The sequence below is a fragment of the Myotis myotis genome, unplaced genomic scaffold (genome assembly GCF_014108235.1).
Source record: "Myotis myotis isolate mMyoMyo1 unplaced genomic scaffold, mMyoMyo1.p scaffold_m19_p_11, whole genome shotgun sequence".
NCBI lineage: Eukaryota > Metazoa > Chordata > Mammalia > Chiroptera > Vespertilionidae > Myotis > Myotis myotis.
Genome location: NW_023416315.1, coordinates 78335471 through 78354291, shown reverse-complemented (window position 1 = coordinate 78354291; position 18821 = coordinate 78335471). Strand labels below are relative to the sequence as shown.

The following is an 18821-nucleotide window of genomic DNA, read 5'->3' as shown; positions in this document are numbered from 1 at the left end:
TGCTCCAGGCCTCTATCTTATATAGTAAAAGGGTAATATGCCTCCCAGCACCGGGATCAGCATGACAGGGGGCAGCACCAAAACCCCCTGATTGCCCTGTGGCTCTGTGTGTGACAGGGGATGGGGCCACAACCTTCCTATCGGCCCTGCTCTGTTCACTACAGGGGAAGGTGCCCCAACCCCCTGATCAGCCCTGCTTTGTGCCTGATAGGGAGGAGCTCCCCAACCCCCTGATCGCCCTGCAGCTCTGTGTGTGACAGGTTACAGTGTCCCAAACCCCTGATTGGCCCTGCTCTGTGTGTGACAGGGTGCGGCGCCCCAACCCCTCCCCACGGGCCCTGCTCTGTGTGTGACAGGGTAGAGCCATAACCTCCCCATCGGCCCTGTCCTGAGTGTGGGTGGCAGCACCCCAACCCCCTGATTGGCCCTGCTCTGTGGGTGATAGAGGGCGACGCCCCCACCACCCCCCAAGGGCCCTGCTCTGTGTGTGAGGGGTAGAGCCATAACCTCTCCATAAGCCCTGCCCTGAGTGTGACAAGGTGCGGCGCCCCAACCCCCTGATCCGCCCTGCTCTGTGTGTAACAGGGGGCGGTGCCCCAACTCCCCTATTGGCCGTACTCTGTGAGTGACAGGGGGGAGCTCCCCAACCCCCAGATCGGCCCTGCTCTGTGCGTGACAGGGTACGGAGCTCCAACCCTCCTGATGGGCCCTGCTCTGTGAGTGACAGGGGGGTGCTCCCCAACCCCCTGATTGGCCCTGCTCTGTGCATGACAGGGGGTGGCGCCGCAACCTGCCCATCAACCCTGCCTTGAGTGTGACAGGGGGCGGTGCCCCAACCCCCCAATTGGCCCTACCCTGAGCGTGACTGAGGGTGGCATCGCAACCTCCAGATCCACCCTGCTCTGTGCATGACAGGGGTGGCGCCCCAACTCCTCAATCAGCTCTGCACTGAGCCCGACCATGGGCTGCACCTAGGGATTGGGCCTGCCCTCTGCCACCTGGGAGCAGGCCTAAGCCAGCAGTCCTTATCTCCCGAGGGGTACCAGACTGCGAGAGGGCACAGGCCGGGCTGAGGGACCCCCCCTTCCCCCTGAGTGCACAAATTTTTGTGCACCAGGCCTCTAGTATATATATATATATATATATATATATATATATATATATATATATATATATATATATTTTGTAATGGTGCTTGGGGGAGAGGCATTGGAGGAAATAAAAAATAAAATTTAGTTTTAAAAAAGTGCTTGATTATAGAGCAGAAAAAGGATTGAAGATGAAATGATGAAGATGAAATGATTGGTTAGGAGTCTGTAAGCATGGCAAACAAATAAAAGTGGCTTGGATTAGGATAAAGGTGGGAATAATGGATAATTTTACATGTTTTGGAGTTAAAATCCATAGGATTTGATGGTAGACTTACGAGCAAGTGAGGAGAGAGGAGACGAAGCTGACCCCAAGGTTCTGCAGCTGTCACTGGCTGAATGGTGTCGGCATCTACCAAAATGGGGGCAGAATTATTTACATGGTCTGGGGTTTGGGGTTGGAAGATGGTCAAAAGCTTCATTTTTGTCGAGTTCTGTTTGAGATGCCCATGAACTTGCCCAATGGGGAAGTTGAATGGGATATAAAAGTTCAAAATACTGAGGAGGGTCTAGGCTATGAGTACATACAAACAGCATTCAAAGCAATAATTTACTGAATAGATGGGAAAGGGCACCCAGAACCAAAGCTGAGGAAGCACTTGAAACATGTTTATGTAGAGAAAAAGCCACAAGTGAAAACGAAACTGACAATGGGGAGTTGAGAAGTGTTGGGAAATAGGGAAGTAGCAAGTTTATGGGAAAAACAAAAAACAAAACACTGTTGGCTTCATGCGGTTTTGGTTTGCAATTACTATCCATTTCCCTAAAATTAGTTCTGTTTCTTATCTACAGGAATTCTAACTACGATGGCAGCTCAATTGCACTGTACGCCTTCCAACTTCAGTGAACCCAGGACCAGCCATGGTGAGAGGGTGCTTGCGCTCCCCAGGCCAGGTGGGATGGAGGGAACCTGGCAGTGGGTTCTCCTGTCCTCTCTGCCAGTCTTCATCCGAGCAAGAGCAAAATATTTCAACCCCATTTCTTATTTTCTCTTAATTGACTCAGTTTTTCTAACAAATCTCTGCACTGACTCTGTATGACACAGCATAACCTCTAAGAGGAAGAGAAGTTAAAGTATCCTGATTGATCCCAGGCTAATGAGGTTTCTTATTTCCTAGTTCAACAATGTGGACACACCAGAAAGGCCAGTGGTAGAATCTCTGGTTGTCTCTCTGACACTCTCTTTAACCTCTCTTCAACTGGAGGAATGTGAGAGGAATTGATTAATTCAGGTCTTAATTTCCCTGCTCCTGGAGGCATGTTTTGGAGGTAGAATCCATTTGGAGGTAGAAACCAACCAACAGACTCGCTCACTCAGTTTCTCACGTAACCCTCCTTTTACTTCCTTATCTATAGAAATCAACTGTATCAGTTGATTTTTTGCTGGTTTGGTACCACACCACAACACAACTTAGTACCCTAAAACCTCAACCATTTCTTTGGCAATCAATTTGGTAGGTAGCTGGGCAGTCCTTGAGTCTGAGCCAACTGGGCTCATCTCAGCCAGACTCACTCATGCACCGGCAGTAAGCTGGTGGTTAAGTATACAACTGGATAATCTTTTTTTCAGATTAAATTAATTGGGGTGACATTGATTAATAACATTATATAAGTTTCAGGTGTACAATTCTATAATATATCATCTACGTATTGCATTGTCTCCTTCCATCACCATATATTTCACCCCCTTTACCTGCTTCAATCTCTTCCCACCCCTCACTCCCTCTGGTAACTGTCATATTGCTGCCTGCGACTATGAGTTTGTTTGTTTATGCGTATTGTTTGTTCCCTTGTTGCTTTCTCTTTTATATCCCATATGTAAGTGAAATCATATAGTTCTTGTCCTTTGTTCATCTGACCTATTTCGCTTACCATACCGGTAATACTCTCAAGATCCAACAACTGGATACTTTTGAATGGATAGTCCCATTGCCATGTCTGGTGGTTAGCAGGCTCTTGGCAAGACTAGGGTGATAGGAATGACTGGGTCTTGAGTCATTCATCATCAATCAATTTCAGGGCTCTGAAGAGCAAGAGACATCAAGTCACAGGGCATCAGCACTTTTGGGGTGTACTAGAATCATGCTTCTACTGCCCTATTGCCCAGACCAAGTCACAGGGCCCACCCAGATGCAAGGGGTGGAGAAACAGACTCAGCACCTTGTAGGAGGAGCTGCAAATCCACATGCTAAAGAGGCTTGTGTACAGACCTGGGATTAATTCATGGCCATATCTGCAGTCTATCAACAGACTGCCATATGCTATCAGCATTGGCAAATTGTTGCAATATTGGAGCTGGCCTTTGGTGACTTTTCATTTCACTTTCCATTATTTTCCTACTTCTCTCTGGATGACCAACTAATGCCCTCAGGATATCCTTAGATTGGAGTCTTCCACTGTGGTGCTAACTAAGTAATAATCTGATCCCACCCACATTTTCTCTTCAACTTAGCTATCTTGTAGCCACTGCTCTCAGCTTCTGGAGATATACTTCTCTCATTGCAGAATTCTGGTTATCAAATGCGGGATACTCTGCCTTAGGAATGGTTTTTGCTAATCCTTGGATTAGCAACAGCTTCACCTTAAAGTGTATGGGAGATAAGGAGTAACTACTGATTTTGTGGAAGCCCAAGTGGGGAGGTTCTGCAAAATCTCTCTTCTGTTTGATTGATATTTTTAAAAACTCATTCCAATGTACAGAATAGAAAAAGAGGGCACAACAGAATTAAAGAAACCACTTAGGGGACTGCTGAGTCATTGATGGTGATGGTAGCTTGGGCTAGTATGATGGTCTTCAGAATGGAGAGAAGCAGTCAGATTTGTGGATGGAGCAAGAGAACTTGCCAATGGGTCAGATGTGGAAGGTAATGGAGAGAGGAATCTGGAGAGATTCCTAGTTTGGTCTGAGGTACTGGGTAAATGGTGATGATATCTCTGAAAAATAAAATGGGGTTTACAATATTATCTGTAATATTGTCAGTGTGGTAATGTATACATCGACTCAAAGATACAGATCATTGTAATCCAGGTTTCCTCCTGCAGGAATCAGTCTTATTCAAGGGCTGTGCTGACAGGGTCTTCCTTGGAGGAGAAACAGGCTCTCAGATGTGCTTGTCAGTTGACTTCTATAGTCCCGGTCTGTGCTCAACAAATCCTGACAACTTCAACTTTATACACACATGGAAGAGATATGCAGAGAAATACTGACTGGAAAGAGGGATAAAGAGCTATATAGATGGTTTGGTGTTTAACTTAAGACACAGTGATTTTTAAAATATCAGGTGATAGGCTATGCTCTTCCGTTATTAAGTTCCAGGTGTCCTAGGAAGTAGACATGTCTAACCAAGTGAAACTAATAAAGTGTAACTCCACTACTGCTACTCTGTATGAGTTGTTATTACTATGATTTATGTATCAAGAGATTTTAGAATAGTTTCAGATAACTGTCACTACTTTCTGGATAGAAGTCTTCTATATACTAATTTAAGATAGGAAAAATTCATTAGGTTTCTACATTTAGGTCATAAATTAAAAGTAAGGCATTTTGTTCTCCTGTGGTTCAGAATCCCTGAGAAGCTCGATGCATACATTGAAATATGAAGGAACACTTTGCCTTTCTGCACACGTGCCCTTTACTCCCTTTCAGGGTGGGATGACTTGAATCGACCACCTACGTGACTTCTTAATGGGAAGAATAAAAGTCCATTTTGGATATCATTTGGGGGAAGGGGATCTTCCACTGTTATGACTCCAAGTCAGATTTTGTGTTACTTCCTACATTAGCTTATGAGGAACAGCTACCAGCAGTAACTCAGAGTTTTCTCTTGAACCATTTTGCAGCTTCTTCCATAGGTACTTAGCTTCCACAGGTTAGAGAGAGCAGCCCAAGGGACTCCTGAGAAGTTCCTAGCATTCCCCACCTCCTTCAGGAGGGAGGTGAGGCCCAGGTGTTTCAAAGACCTCCTGTGAGTGCAGAGGTGGTTCAGCGACAGGGCACTATTGGGCAATAAAGAAAAACCAGTGGGCGGGGTACTTGCAGTGGAAAATGTTGGAAGTCAATTCTAATGCTGTTTTTTTTGTTTCCTCATGTCCCAGGGCTTAGAAACCAAGACCCCAGAGATTCACAACTGCGACTTGTCTTAGTGGGTAAGACTGGAGCAGGAAAAAGTGCCTCAGGGAACAGCATCCTTGGAAAGAAAGCATTTCATTCTAGCATTGCAGCAAAATCCATCACCAAGGTCTGTCAGAAAGGGAGTAGCATGTGGAGGGGGAGAGAAATTGTTGTTGTGGACACACCTGGCATTTTCGACACTGAGGTACCGGATGCTGACACACAAAAGGAGATTGCCAATTGCATCTTCCTGACCTCCCCTGGCCCTCACGCTGTGCTCCTGGTGGTCCCACTGGGCCGATACACCAACGAAGAGAAAAAGGCAGTGGAGAAGATGCTGTCAATGTTTGGACCCAAAGCTAGGAGATACATGATTCTCTTATTCACCCGGAAAGATGACCTGGATGGCATGGAGCTCCGTGATTACTTAAAGGAGGATCCAGAAGGCATTCAAGATCTGATAGAGCAGTTCAGGGGTCGTCACTGTGAGTTCAACAATAAGGCAACAGGGGATGAACAGGAGGATCAGAGGGCACAGCTGCTGGAATTGGTCCAGCGCATGGTGATGGAGAACGAGGGAGGATTCTATACTAATAAGATGTACCAAAGGGCCGAGGTGGAGATTCAGAAACAAATTCAAATTATACAAGAACAAATCAGAGAAGAGCTGGAGAGAGATAAGAGGCAGTTAGTAAAGGAGTATGAAGAAAAAATCAGAAGGCTGGAGGATAAACTGGAGCAAGAAAAAACCATGGCAGTAATGAAGAGGGAATTGGCAGAAAGGGAGAGTCACTATGTTTTAAGGCAGGAAAATGCCAGAAGTGAAGTTGAGAGTCAGAAAGGGATGCTTGACATAATCTTGACAGCATTAAAGGTTGCTTCCTTTTTATTCTCATTTCTGTTCAAGGAAGATTAAGCTTAGTGAAAATCTGACTGTCTCCTGCATATTTTTAAGTGTTCCTTCCCCATATATCTCATTCCCCAAAAATCTGTTTCTATCTCTCAAGCTCTCAGGACTGGGGAGTGTAGTAAAGTTTCTTGTTGTCAATTAGTAGATATTTCATTTATTCTACAGGGAGAGACACATTCTCAATTTGTTAAACTCCAAAGCAGAATGTGTGGATAATCTCTGTCTACTGAGCTCTTTCTTAGACACACAGAAGGGGAATGCATGAGACCAAAAGACGGTGACTCCAAGCTTTCTGTATTTATCCCTAGTAACCATTTCTCCTCTAGATTCTTTCTAGATTGGCACATAATCTCCACCTATAGCGTCTACTTCACATTTTTACCTTTGGAATGACAATGATCATTTTACCTATGCTATTAGATAAATCAATTATTTTCATTAGGTAATGGATAGCTAGAGATGTTTATAGAATTCTTTCTAAATGACCATAAATGTGTTGAATTACATTCTTATGGAAAGACTGAAATTGTTCCTTATTATCTGCCCACTGAAGAACAAAGAGTTGTTTGAAAAACAGATTTCTTAGAACTCAACTAAGTGAAATGTCAGAAGAGTAAAAGACAGATTCAACAGCTAAGAGAACAATGTTCAGTATATGCAGATGATTCTGTGGATAGTCTTTAAGCAACATATATGTAACCACTTTACTGAATAACTAGTTCTGTCCTTTTCTTGTGAAACTCACTGTGGCCACCACATTGCAATCACTCCACACCTTGATTACTTACCGCTAGGTGCTTCATTCCCACGCAGTTTCCCCCACCCATTACAATTGTTTGCTTATTGCTACTATAATAAAACTTCTCTATTCTCTTATATTTGTGCAAAAGTGGAATTTCTTTTATCTTGGAAAATATCACTAATACTTCTTGTAAAAACACTGGGATAAATTTCACTTTTTGGTAAAACATCAAGATGATTTTGAAGTTTAGCTTGGTCTACCCCTAAGACATTTCTCATTTCTCCTAAAGTTTGAACCATGTTCTTAACCCCTCTTTTCAACAAAGACTATCCTGAATAATCAAATGCTGACTAGCTGGAGACAATGTTGATAACCAAGGATGGAAAGTGGAGACCCCATTGAGCCTGGTAGAAAGTGTGAAGTCATGAGAAGGCTGGCTTGGCTCCCACAGACTGCAACTGAAGATATCTCAGCTGTGAGGGTTCCTCAGCTGAGAACTCTGGGGTCTGAATACCAAGCTGGGCCCCTCACCCACAGCACCAGAACTGAGAAAGGTGCCCACATGACAACTGGTTGTGTAAAATAGTGGGGTTTCTGTCTGCCAGGAAAGACAGCTGGAAATTCAGGTATCTTATTAAAGCACCAACACACAAAATTTCATGTGAAGCCACTCACCTTGGGCTCTGGCAGAGGGAGGGCTGAGTGGACTAGAGCCTTGTGAGCAGAATCCAGGTTTGGGGGTTCTGGGATAAGAGCTCAGAAGGAAGCTGCCCTAGTTTTCTGTGCTGAGTCTTTCTTTCATACTGCAGAGGACATGTTTCTCAGGTAGATATTTACCATTCAGCCAGCTTTTTCTTTGTGGGAGGAGGGGTGGTGGGCAAGCAATTGTCCCACCCTGTTGGAAAACCTCTCCCCAAACTCTGGAGTCAATAGCCTGAGACTAATCAAGACTGAATAATGATCAAGAGAACAAAAATGGAGGCAGAGTACATGGATTTTTTCATGGACATGCTCCCAGGAACAAACTGGAATTACAACTAAAATATAGAAAAACTTCCTGAATTATCAACGGAAGACTCACAGGAGAGAACCCTCACAGCTGAGGACTGAAAGTGGAGACCACATAAAGACTGGTAGGAGGGGTGTAGGCTTGAAAGGGCTGGCCAAGCACTCACAGACAGCAACTGAAGTTCCAGAAAGATATCTCAGCTGTGGGGGTTTCCAATGGGAACTCGAGGATCTAAACCCCAAGCTGGCCTCCCCCAAAAAAAGCACTACAACTGAGAGGGTACCCACATCGCATCTGGCTGTGAAAAGCAGCGGGGTTGCTGTCTGCTAGGGAGTGATGGCTGAAAATTCAGGCCCCCCTTTAAACAGCCGTTGCACAGAATTCTCTGTGAGTCACCCACCTTGTGCTCTGGCAGAGGGAAGGCAGAGTGGGCCGGAACTGTATGAGCCGAAGCCAGGATTGGTGGTTTGGGGGTTATAGCTCAGATGTCAGACATCCCCAGTTTTCTGTGCTGAGTCATTCCCTCACACAGCAGAGGACATCTTCCTGACACAGACATTTGCTTTGCCTGGGGGAAAGACAGTTGAGCCACTCTATCGGAAAACACCTTGCCCTGAGGCCACTTAAGAGACCAAAAATAGCAATTAGCCTCCAGGCAGAAGCATCTGCCCCACCTTGTTGCAAAACATTCTCACCACACCTGAGGACAATTTCCTGGGGCCATTCAAGTTTGAATCCTATCATCTGTAGGCAGAGGTGGTCCCTGGAGGCTTTCAGTCTTTGACTGATCTAATTAGTCAGAAACAGTGTTTGACACTGTCCTATACTAGAGATAGAGGGGCATAGAGGATCTACCTAATCCATAGTCCCGAATGCAAACAGACAGCCAAATGAGGAGACAAAGAAACAACCCCCAAATGAAAGAACAAGAGAATTTTCTACAAGAGGCAATAAATGAAGCAGAGATAAGAAATTTATTTGAGGTAGTGTCTCCTTGTGCCACTGGTAGTCCAGGAGGTTGAGCATGGGGAGCACAAGCAGCAGCACATAGCCCACGCACAGCACTAGTGCTTTCCTATGAAACACCTTCATTCTAGTTGGTGACTCGGGCCAGCAAAAGCTGGGGAGAGATGGCTGTGAGTCTGGTGAATAGTCATACCTGACTTGTGGGACCTAGGCAGCCATTTTATCCTGAGGAGATAGCTCCACCCTACAGTCTCCAGGCAACCAATACAGCCACACCCAGACTACACCCTGAGTGGCACAAAAGACACCAAAAAACAAAAATCTGAATGGTCCATGGGAGCCCACAGGGACTGGCCTAAAGAGAGGCCTTCAATCCCAACAACAGGAAACTGAGAAGCTGCAGACAGTACAGAAGAGTGGAATCATAATCGGCGGGAAGGAACGACATTTCACTTTTTCATTTTTATTTTATTATTACTTTGTTATTTCTTTTCTCTTTATTTTCCTTGTTTGTTTGTTTCTTTATTTTTGCATTATTTTTTCATCATTCTAATTTTTTTATTTTTTACCCTATTTTTAAAATTATTTTTAAATTTATTATTATTATTTTCCTTCTCTTTCTCCTTCTTCTTATCTACTCATCCTGTTTCTACATCCTCTGTACTGAACTGAGGTCCTCCCCATGTTTATCCAATTCTTAACCTTAGTTTCTGTATATAAGATTCTGCCCCACCCACTTTACTGGGTATTTGGTATTTGTATGTTTTGGTTTATCTCTTGGTTCTCTGGAGTTTTCTCCCCATGTATATTTTCTTCTTTTTTCTTCCTTTTCTTCTTTTTCTTTTCTCTCATACCATTTTTTCTCTCTTAAATATCATTTATGCTCTCTTTTCTCTCCCTTAATTCTATTTTCCCTGGTAGTCACTTATACTGGGGTTATCGGTGTCATGAGTACATTTGTGTTTTGTTCCCTTTGTGTCGTGTCTTGTCAAATTTCCTTTTTGTCCTGTTTGGTCAATGTGGTAGAGAGTGAGCCACATAACCAGACACCCAGAGAGGAGACTCCATCCATTAACGGGTCAATAACACTGCAGACTCAACTACAAAGGCAGGAAGAAGGCAGAAGTGAAGGAGAGAGCGTGAGTGAGTGAGCGAGCAAAAAAGGAGTGTGTGGATGTGGTGGTGGTGGTGGTGGTGGTGGTGTGTGTGTCTGTGTGAGGCACAGTTAGATCCCACAGGACCTTCAGGGGCAGGCGTCCAGGCTCTCCTAACCAGGAAGCCTCTGCTATCATTGAAAACAGTCCCAGAGTGTCCGGCTCTTCAGCAGAGGCCTCACCTTTTTGAAGGGGAGAGCTGCTGTGACTGGGAGCTCAGCCTCACCTGCTCCCAGATTGCCCTCAGATAACACCCAGAACTCTACAGTCACCCCCACCAGGGACCTGCTTTCTGGCTGTGGTCCCATGATCACTGAGACTCCAGCCACTCCCATCGTGGGCTCCTGTGTGTTCTGAAGCACGCTCCCCGCTGACTGGCCCAACTCTTTAGTCCAGGGCACTGTGACCATGGGACTGGAGGCTATGTGAGAACCCCTCACCCATCTGAGGATCAGCAGCCCTGGGAGCTGCCCACCCCAGGCTGAGGAGCAGCAGCCTTGAGAGCAGTCCACCCACATTGAAAGAGCAACAGCTGCACAAGCACCCAACCCCTGTCCGAGGAGCAGCAGCCACACGAGCAGCCTCCCCACATCTGAAGAGCAGCAGCCCCACATAGCCCACCTCCATCTGAGGAGCAGCAGCCGCACTCAGCCCACATTTGTCTGAGGAAGAATAGCCACATGAGCTGCCAACTCTCATCTGAGAAGCAACAGATGCACAAAGAGCCAACCCCCGTCCAAGTAGTAGCAGCTGCACAAGCAGCCCGCCCACGACCCAAGAGTGGCAGCCCTGTGCACCCAGCCCCTGTCCAAGGAGCAGCAGTGGCACACAGTCTGCACACTTCTGAGGAGCAACAGCTATGTGAGCAGCTGACCCCCAACCAAGAAGCAGCAGCTGTGCAAGCGCCTGCCCCCCATCCAAGGAGCAGCAGTTTCACACACAGGTCACCCCTATCTGAGGAGCAGCAGACGTGCAAGCAGCCCATCTTTGTCTGAGGAGCATCACCTGCGTAATCAGTCTGCCCCTGCCTGCAAGAGGAGCCACCACTGCTGTGAAGAGGGCCCAGCAGAGGAGCTGCCACCAACAAAGGAGCAACTGCTGCCATTACTGCCCAAGGAGCAACCACCACACAGGGAGCCACAGCCACCCAAGAAGCAGCCCCTGCATGACTCGACACCTAGAAACCTTTAGTGAGAGCAAAAAAGGAGAGACAAAGAACCACAAAAAAAAAAAAAAAAAAAAAAAAAAAAAAAGAAAGAAAGAAAGAAAAGCAGCTAAGAGAAACAGAGGCATGCCATATGTCAGAAAAAGAATTCATAATAAGGGTCATACAGTTCATAAACCATATAGGTGAAAAAAATAAAAAACTTATGTAAGAATCAAGAAGAAATAAAGAGTAATATAGCTGCAATAATAAAAAATGAACATCATGGAAAGTTTCAACAGTAGACTAAGAGAAGCGGAGGACCGAATTAGCAAATTAGAAGACAGGGAAGCAAAACACAACCAAACTGAACTGCAATTGGAGAAAAAAATTAAAAGTCAGAAGGAGAGTCTAAGGCAGCTTTGGGACAACATAAAATGAAGCAACATATGAATAATAGGAGTGCCAGGACAATAAGAAGTGGAACAAGATTAGAAAACTTATTTGAAGAAATAATGTCAGAAAACTTCCCTGATGCAGGGAAGAAAAAAGTCACACAAGCATAGAGAGTTTCAAAGAGGATGAACCCCAAAAGACCCACACAAAGACACATCATAATTACAACGGCAAATGTGCAGGACAAAGAGAGCATCTTAAAGACTGAAAGAGAAAGAAAGTTACATACATGGGATCTCCCATTAGATTATCATATGATTTCTCAACAGAAACACATCAGGCTAGAAAAGAATAGAAGGAAATTTACAAAGTGATGCAAAGCAAGGGACTGAATCCAAGAATACTCTATCTAGCAAGGTATCATTCAAAATAGGAGGAGAAATAAGGAGCTTCACAGACAAAGAAAACAAACAAACATCAAAATAAACAAACAAAAAAAACTAAGGGAGTTTATCACTACCAAGCCAGCAATGAAAGAAATGCTAGCAGAGGTCCTCAAACTTTTTAAATAGGGGGCCAGTTCACTGTACCTCAGACCATTGGAGGGCTGGAATATAGTTTAAAAAAAAACTATGAACAAATTCCTATGCACACTGCAGCGGCAAAAACACCTGGCGGGCTGGATAAATGTTTTTGGCGGGCCGCATGTGGCCCGCAAGCCATAGTTTGAGGACGCCTTTATCAGCTAAAGGGACTGATGTAAAAGAAGAAATAAAAAGGGAAGAAGAAACGCAGCCACAAAAAGTAAAAATGGCCACAAACAAGTAACTATCAATAATACAATAATAATTTTAAACATAAAAGGACTAAATGCTCCAATCAAAAGACATGGAGTGGCTGAATAGATTAAAAAAAAACCAACATGACCCATATATATGCTGTCTATAAGAAACCCACCTCAGAACAAGGGACTCACACAGACTGAAAATGAAGGGATGGAAAAAAATCTTTCAGGCAAATGGAAATGAAACAAAAGCTGGGGTAGCAATACTTATATCAGACAAAATAGACCTCAAAGTGAAGGCCATAACAAGAGATAAGGAAGGCCACTTCATAATACTAAAGGGATCGATACAACAAGAGGCTAGAACACTGATAAACATATATTAACCTAATGCAGGAGCACCCAAATACATAAAAAATCTCCGGGAAGATATCAGGTGAGAGATCGACAACAATACATCATAGCAGGGGACTTTAATACACCACAAACATCATTGGATAAATCCTCTAGACAAAAAATCAGCAAAGAAACAGCAATTCTAAGTGACTCATTAGATTAGATGGACTTAATTGACATCTTCAGAACATTTCTTCCCAAAGCCATGGAATATATGTTCTTCTCAAGTGCACAAGGGACATTTTCAAAAATTGACCACATATTGGGTCACAAGCAAAGTCTCCCCAAATTCAAGAAGATTGAAATCATATAAAGCATTTTCTTAGACCACAATGGCATAATATTAGAAATAAACTACAATAAAATCAATCAAAAAATTCAAATACTTGGAAGCTGAATAGCATGCTATTAAAAATGATTGGGTTACCAAAGAGATCAAAGAAGAAATTTTAAAAAAATGCTGGAAATGAATGACAATGAAAACACAGCAATCTAAAATCTATGTGACACAATGAAAGCTGTCTTGAGAGGGGAGTTTATAGCTCTACAGGCCTTTCTAAAAAACAACAACAACCAGATAAAATGGTAATAAATCATCTAACACTACAACTTAAAGAATTAGAAAGAAAGCAATAAGAAAAGCCCAGAGTGATAAGAAGGAAGGAGACAATAAAGATCAGAGCAGAAATAAATGACATAGAGACCAAAAAAACAATACATAAGATCAATGAAACCAAGAGCTGGTTCTTTGAAAGGATAAACAAGATTGATGAACCTCTAGCCAGGCTTACCAAGAAGCAAAGAGAGAAGAACCTAATAAACAAAATCAGAAAGGAAAGAGGAGAAATGACAACAGACCCCCCAGAAATACAAAAGATTGGTAAAAAATACCATGAACAACACTATTCAATCAAAATAGACAACCTAGAGAAAATGGACATATTCCTAGAAAAATATAACCTTCCAAAACTTAATCAGGAAGAATCTAAAAATCTCAATAAGCCAATAACTATGGAAGAAATTGAAGCATTCATCAAAATAATTCCAGCAAACAAAAGTCTAGGGCCAGAAGTCTTCATAGGGGAGTTTTACCAAACATTAAAGTAAGAACCAAAACCTATCCTCCTCAGACTATTCCAAAAAATTTAAGAGGAAAAAATACTTCCAAGCTCATTCTATGAAGACAGCATCACCCTAAGACTAAACCAGATAAAGACAACCCAATGAAAGAGAATTACAGGCCAATATCCCTCATGAACATAGATGGCAAAATCCTCAACAAAATTCTCCCAAATCAGATCCAGCGGTACATTCAGAAAGATCATACACCATGACCAAGTAGGATTTATCCAGGGAATGCAAGGATGGAACAATATCCACAAATCAATAAATGTGATACATCACAGAAACAAATTGAGAGATAAAAATGACATAGTCATGTCAATTGATGCAGAAAAAGCATTTGACAAAATCCAACACCCTTAACACCCTTTCTTGATAAAATCCCTCAGCAAAATGGGAATAGAGGGATCATACCTCAACATAATAAAAGCCTTATATGACAAACCTACAGCCAACATCATACTAATGGGCAAAAACTGAAACCATTTCATCTAAGGACAGGAGCAAGACATGGATCCCCACTTTCACCACTCCCGTTCAACATAGTTCTGGAAGTGCTAGCCATAGCAATTAGACAAAAAGAAGAAATGAAAGGTATCCAAATTGGAAAAGAAGACAAATGTCATTATTCACAGATGACATGATATGTACATAGAAGACCCCCAAAGACCCCATCAAAAAACTACTAGACCTAATAAATGAATTTGGCAATGTAGCAGGATAGAAAATTAACACTCAGAAATCTATGGCCTTTTTATACACCAATAATGAACTCACAGAAAAAGAAATGAAAAAACAAAAATCCCATTTACCATTGTACCAGAAAAATAAAGATACCTAGGAATAAACTTAACTAAGGAGGTAAAAGACCTGTACTCAGAAAACTACAAAGCATTGAAAATAGAGATAGAGGAAGACATAAACAAATGGAAGAACATACCTTGTTCATGGATTGGTAGAACCAACATCATTTAAATGTCCATACTACCCAAAGCTATCTACAGATTCAATACAATCCCCTTTAAAATACCAACAGCATACTTCAATGCTCTAGAACAAACTCTCCAAAAATTCATCTGGAATAAAAATGACCCTGAATAGCTGCGGCGATGAAGGTATGGCAAAAACTTTTTCCATGCAAATGGAAACAAACAAACAAACAAACAAAATCTGTTCTTATCTTTATTATTTCCTTTCTACTACTTACTCAGGATTTTTCTTGTTCTCTTTCTAATATCTGACACAATAGACTTCAATATGAAGGCCATTAAAAGAGACAATAAAGATCACTACATAATAACAACAAAAGGATATAATCCTGGTAAATACTTATGAACCCAAATGGGAGCATCTACATATATATATGTGTTGTTGTTTTTTAAATTTCTGGAGGACTTTAAGGGAGGGATAATCAGCAATACAATCATAGGGTACTTTAACACCCCGCTGACTACCCTGGATAGATCTTCCAGAAAAAAAATTAACAAGAAAACTGTGACTCACAAGGACACACTGGATCGGTATGGGGAAGCATGGGACTTGGTTGCAAAATCTGTAAGGAGGAAACTCCGAAATGTAGAAACCCCCAAGGGAGTTCACTGAAGGCAACTGCCTGTGATTGTTCTTTGACCTTTCCAAACATGTCTGTGTAGGTGCGAGCCCCTGGGTGTTTACTGGAATCTTTTTGCTTAATCTTTAGGTGTCCTTGCTTAAAGGACACTTGCAGATACATGTGTCTTCTCAAGAATGCTTACTCTGCTGATAGTATCTAAAAGTTTACTTTGGTTCAAGCTGCTGCTACAATAAAACCTGAGGTGACAGGTGAATGGGGCTGTTTGGTTTCTCTATCCAGGCAGTTCCTTAGCCCTCTCTTTCACAGAAATGTGTGTTGGAGTAATATTCATCTGTCACTCGGGGTCTGTTGGTCAGCCCTAGAAGATCAGATGGATTTAATTGGCATTTATAGAACATTTCAGCCCAAAGCTTCAAAACATACATTCTTCTCAACTGCACATGTTGAGATAGACCACAAAGATAGACCACGTGGTAGGACACAGAACAAGTATCTACAAGTTCAAAAAGATTAAAATTGTATCAACCATCTTCTCAGATCACAATGGCATGAAATTAGAAAACAACTGTAGGAACATTCAAACAGATGGAGGCTAAATAGAATGTTATGAAATAATGAATGGGTTACTAATGAGATCAAGAGAGAAATTTAAAAAAAAGAAAAACTTCTTGGAAACAAATGGAAATGAACACACACTAACCCAAAATCTCTGGGACACAACAAAAGAAGTTCTGACAGAGAACTTCATAGCATTTCAGGCCTAATTAAAGAAAAAGAGAGAAAGAAAAGAGAAAGAAAAAAGAAATTAATAATAAACTATTTAACCCTACAAATTAAAAATTAGAAAGAGAACAAGAAAAATCCTGAGTAAGTAGTAGAAAGGAAATAATAAATATAAGAACAGAAATAAATCACACAGAGACTAAAAAAAAAAAAAAAATAGTACAAAAGAGCAATGAAACCAAGAGCTTGTTCTTTAAAATGATAAATAAGATTGGTGAACCCTTAGCCAGACTCATCAAAAAGCAAGGAGGACCCAAATAAATAAAATTAGAAATGAAAGCAATGAAGTAACAACTGACACCACAGACTTACCATGGATTGTAAGCAAATACTATGGACAACTATATGCCAACAAGCGGGACAATATGGATGAAATGGACAAATTCCTAGGAAAATACACTCTTACAAAACTGAATCAGGAAGAATCAGAAAACATGAATAGGCCAATAACAATGATGAAAGTGAAGAAGTATTTTAATAATTCCTAGAAAATAAAAGCCTTGTTTTGGACCAGGCTTCACAGAGGAGTTTTACCAAACATTCAAAGAAGAATTAAACCTATCCTCTTCAGAGTATTCCAAGAAATCCAAGAGGAAGGAACACTTCAAACTTTTTTTATGAGGTCAGCATTATCCTAATTCAAAAACCAGATAAAAATACTACAAAGAGCCCTAACTGGTTTGGCTCAGTGATAGAGTGTCGGGCTGCGGACTCAAGGGTCCCAGGTTCGATTCCGGTCAAGGGCATGTAACTTAATGGTGGGCACATCCCCGGTGGGGAGTGTGCAGGAGGCAGCTGATTAATGTCTCTCTCTCATCTATATTTCTAACTCTCTATCTCTCTCCCTTCCTCTCTGTAAAAAAATCAATAAAATATATATTAAAAAAAATACTACAAAGAAAGAAAATTACAGGCCAATATCCCTGATAAAAATAGATGCTGAAATCCTCAACGAAGTATTAGTAAATTGGATCCAGCAATATATTTTAAAAAATCATACACCATGACCAAGTCGGATTAATTTCAGGGATGCAAGAGTGGTACAATATTTGCAAATCAATATACATGATACATCACATAAACAAATTGAAAGAAAAAAATCACGTGATTATATCAATAGATGCGTAAAAAGCTTTTGACAAAGTCCAACACCCCTTTTTGATAAAAACTCTCAGCAAAGTGGGAATACAGAGATCATACCTCAACATAGTAAAGGCCAAATATGACAAACCTATAGCCAACATCATACTTAATGGGTAAAACTAAAATCATTTCACCTGAGAACAGAAACACGATAAGGATGTCCACTTTCACCACTCCTATTCAACATAGTACTGGACCTGCTACCCACAGTGACCAGAGAGGAAGAAAGCATAAAAGTCATCCAAATTGGCAAGGAGGTACTACAATACTCCTTATTTGAAGATAGCATATTGTGCATAAAATACCCTAAAGACTCCACCAAAGAACTACTAGGTTTAATAAATGAATTTGGCAATGTAGCAGGATATAAAATTATCACCAAGAAATCGATGGCATTTTTAGACACCAATAATGAATTCTCATAAAAAGAAACTAAAAAATAAACAAATAATTCCATCTACCATTGCAACAAAATATTAAAATACTTAGGAATAAACTTAACTAAGGAGGTACAAGACTTGTACTTGGAAAACTACAGAACATTGAAAAAAGAGATAGAGGAACATATAAACAAGTGGAAGAATATACCATGTCATGGGTTGGTAGAACTAATATCATTAAAATGTCCATACTATCCAAAGAAATCTATAGATTCTATGCAATCCCTACTAAAACACTAATTGCATATTTCACAGATATAGAACAAATACTCCAAAAATTCATATGGAAACAAAAGGTTGTGAATAACTGAAGCAATCTTGAGAAAGAAGATGTTGGTGGGATCACAATACTGAAATTCAAACAGCCTGGTTCTGGCACAAGAACAGACAAATGGAACTATGGAACGGAAAGAGAACACAGAAATCAACCCAAGCCATTATGCTCAATTAATATTTGACAAAGGAGTCAAGAAAGTACAATGGAGCCAAGACAGTCTCTTCAATAAATCAGAAAATTGGATGGAGACATGCAAAAAAAAAATTAAACTTTACCACTAACTTACACCATAAATAAGAATAAACTCAAAATGGACAAAAGACTTAAATGTAAGTCTTGAAACCATAAAAATTCTAGATGAAACCAGAGGCATCAAAATCTCAGACATCTCTCTTAACAATACTTTTACCAATACATCTCCTAGGTCAAAAGAAAATAAGGAGAAAACAAAGAAATTGGACTACATCAAAATGAAAAGCTTCTGCACAGCAAAAGAAATCATAACAAAATGACAAGAGAGCCCACTGCATGGGAGCACATATTTGCCAATGATACATTTGATAAGGGGTTAATTTCCAAAATATAAGTATCACATGACCTCACTCATATGTGGAATCTAATGAACAAAATAGATCCAGAGACATAGAACCATGGAATAGAATGCTGATTCTCAGGAAGAAGGCAGCGGGTGGGAGTGGGTGGGACAAGATTAACAAAAGAACT

General features: G+C 41.5%; 1 protein-coding gene across 1 annotated transcript; it reads left to right on the top strand.

The window, feature by feature from the left end:
• Positions 1-1911: 1911 nt before the first annotated feature.
• Positions 1912-7045, top strand: LOC118666514 (GTPase IMAP family member 4-like). Its single transcript, XM_036328959.1, has 2 exons — positions 1912-2012; positions 5244-7045. The coding sequence occupies exons 1-2, from the start codon at positions 1955-1957 to the stop codon at positions 6173-6175; spliced, it is 990 nt and encodes a 329-aa protein (XP_036184852.1). The 5' UTR covers positions 1912-1954; the 3' UTR covers positions 6176-7045.
• Positions 7046-18821: the final 11776 nt, after the last annotated feature.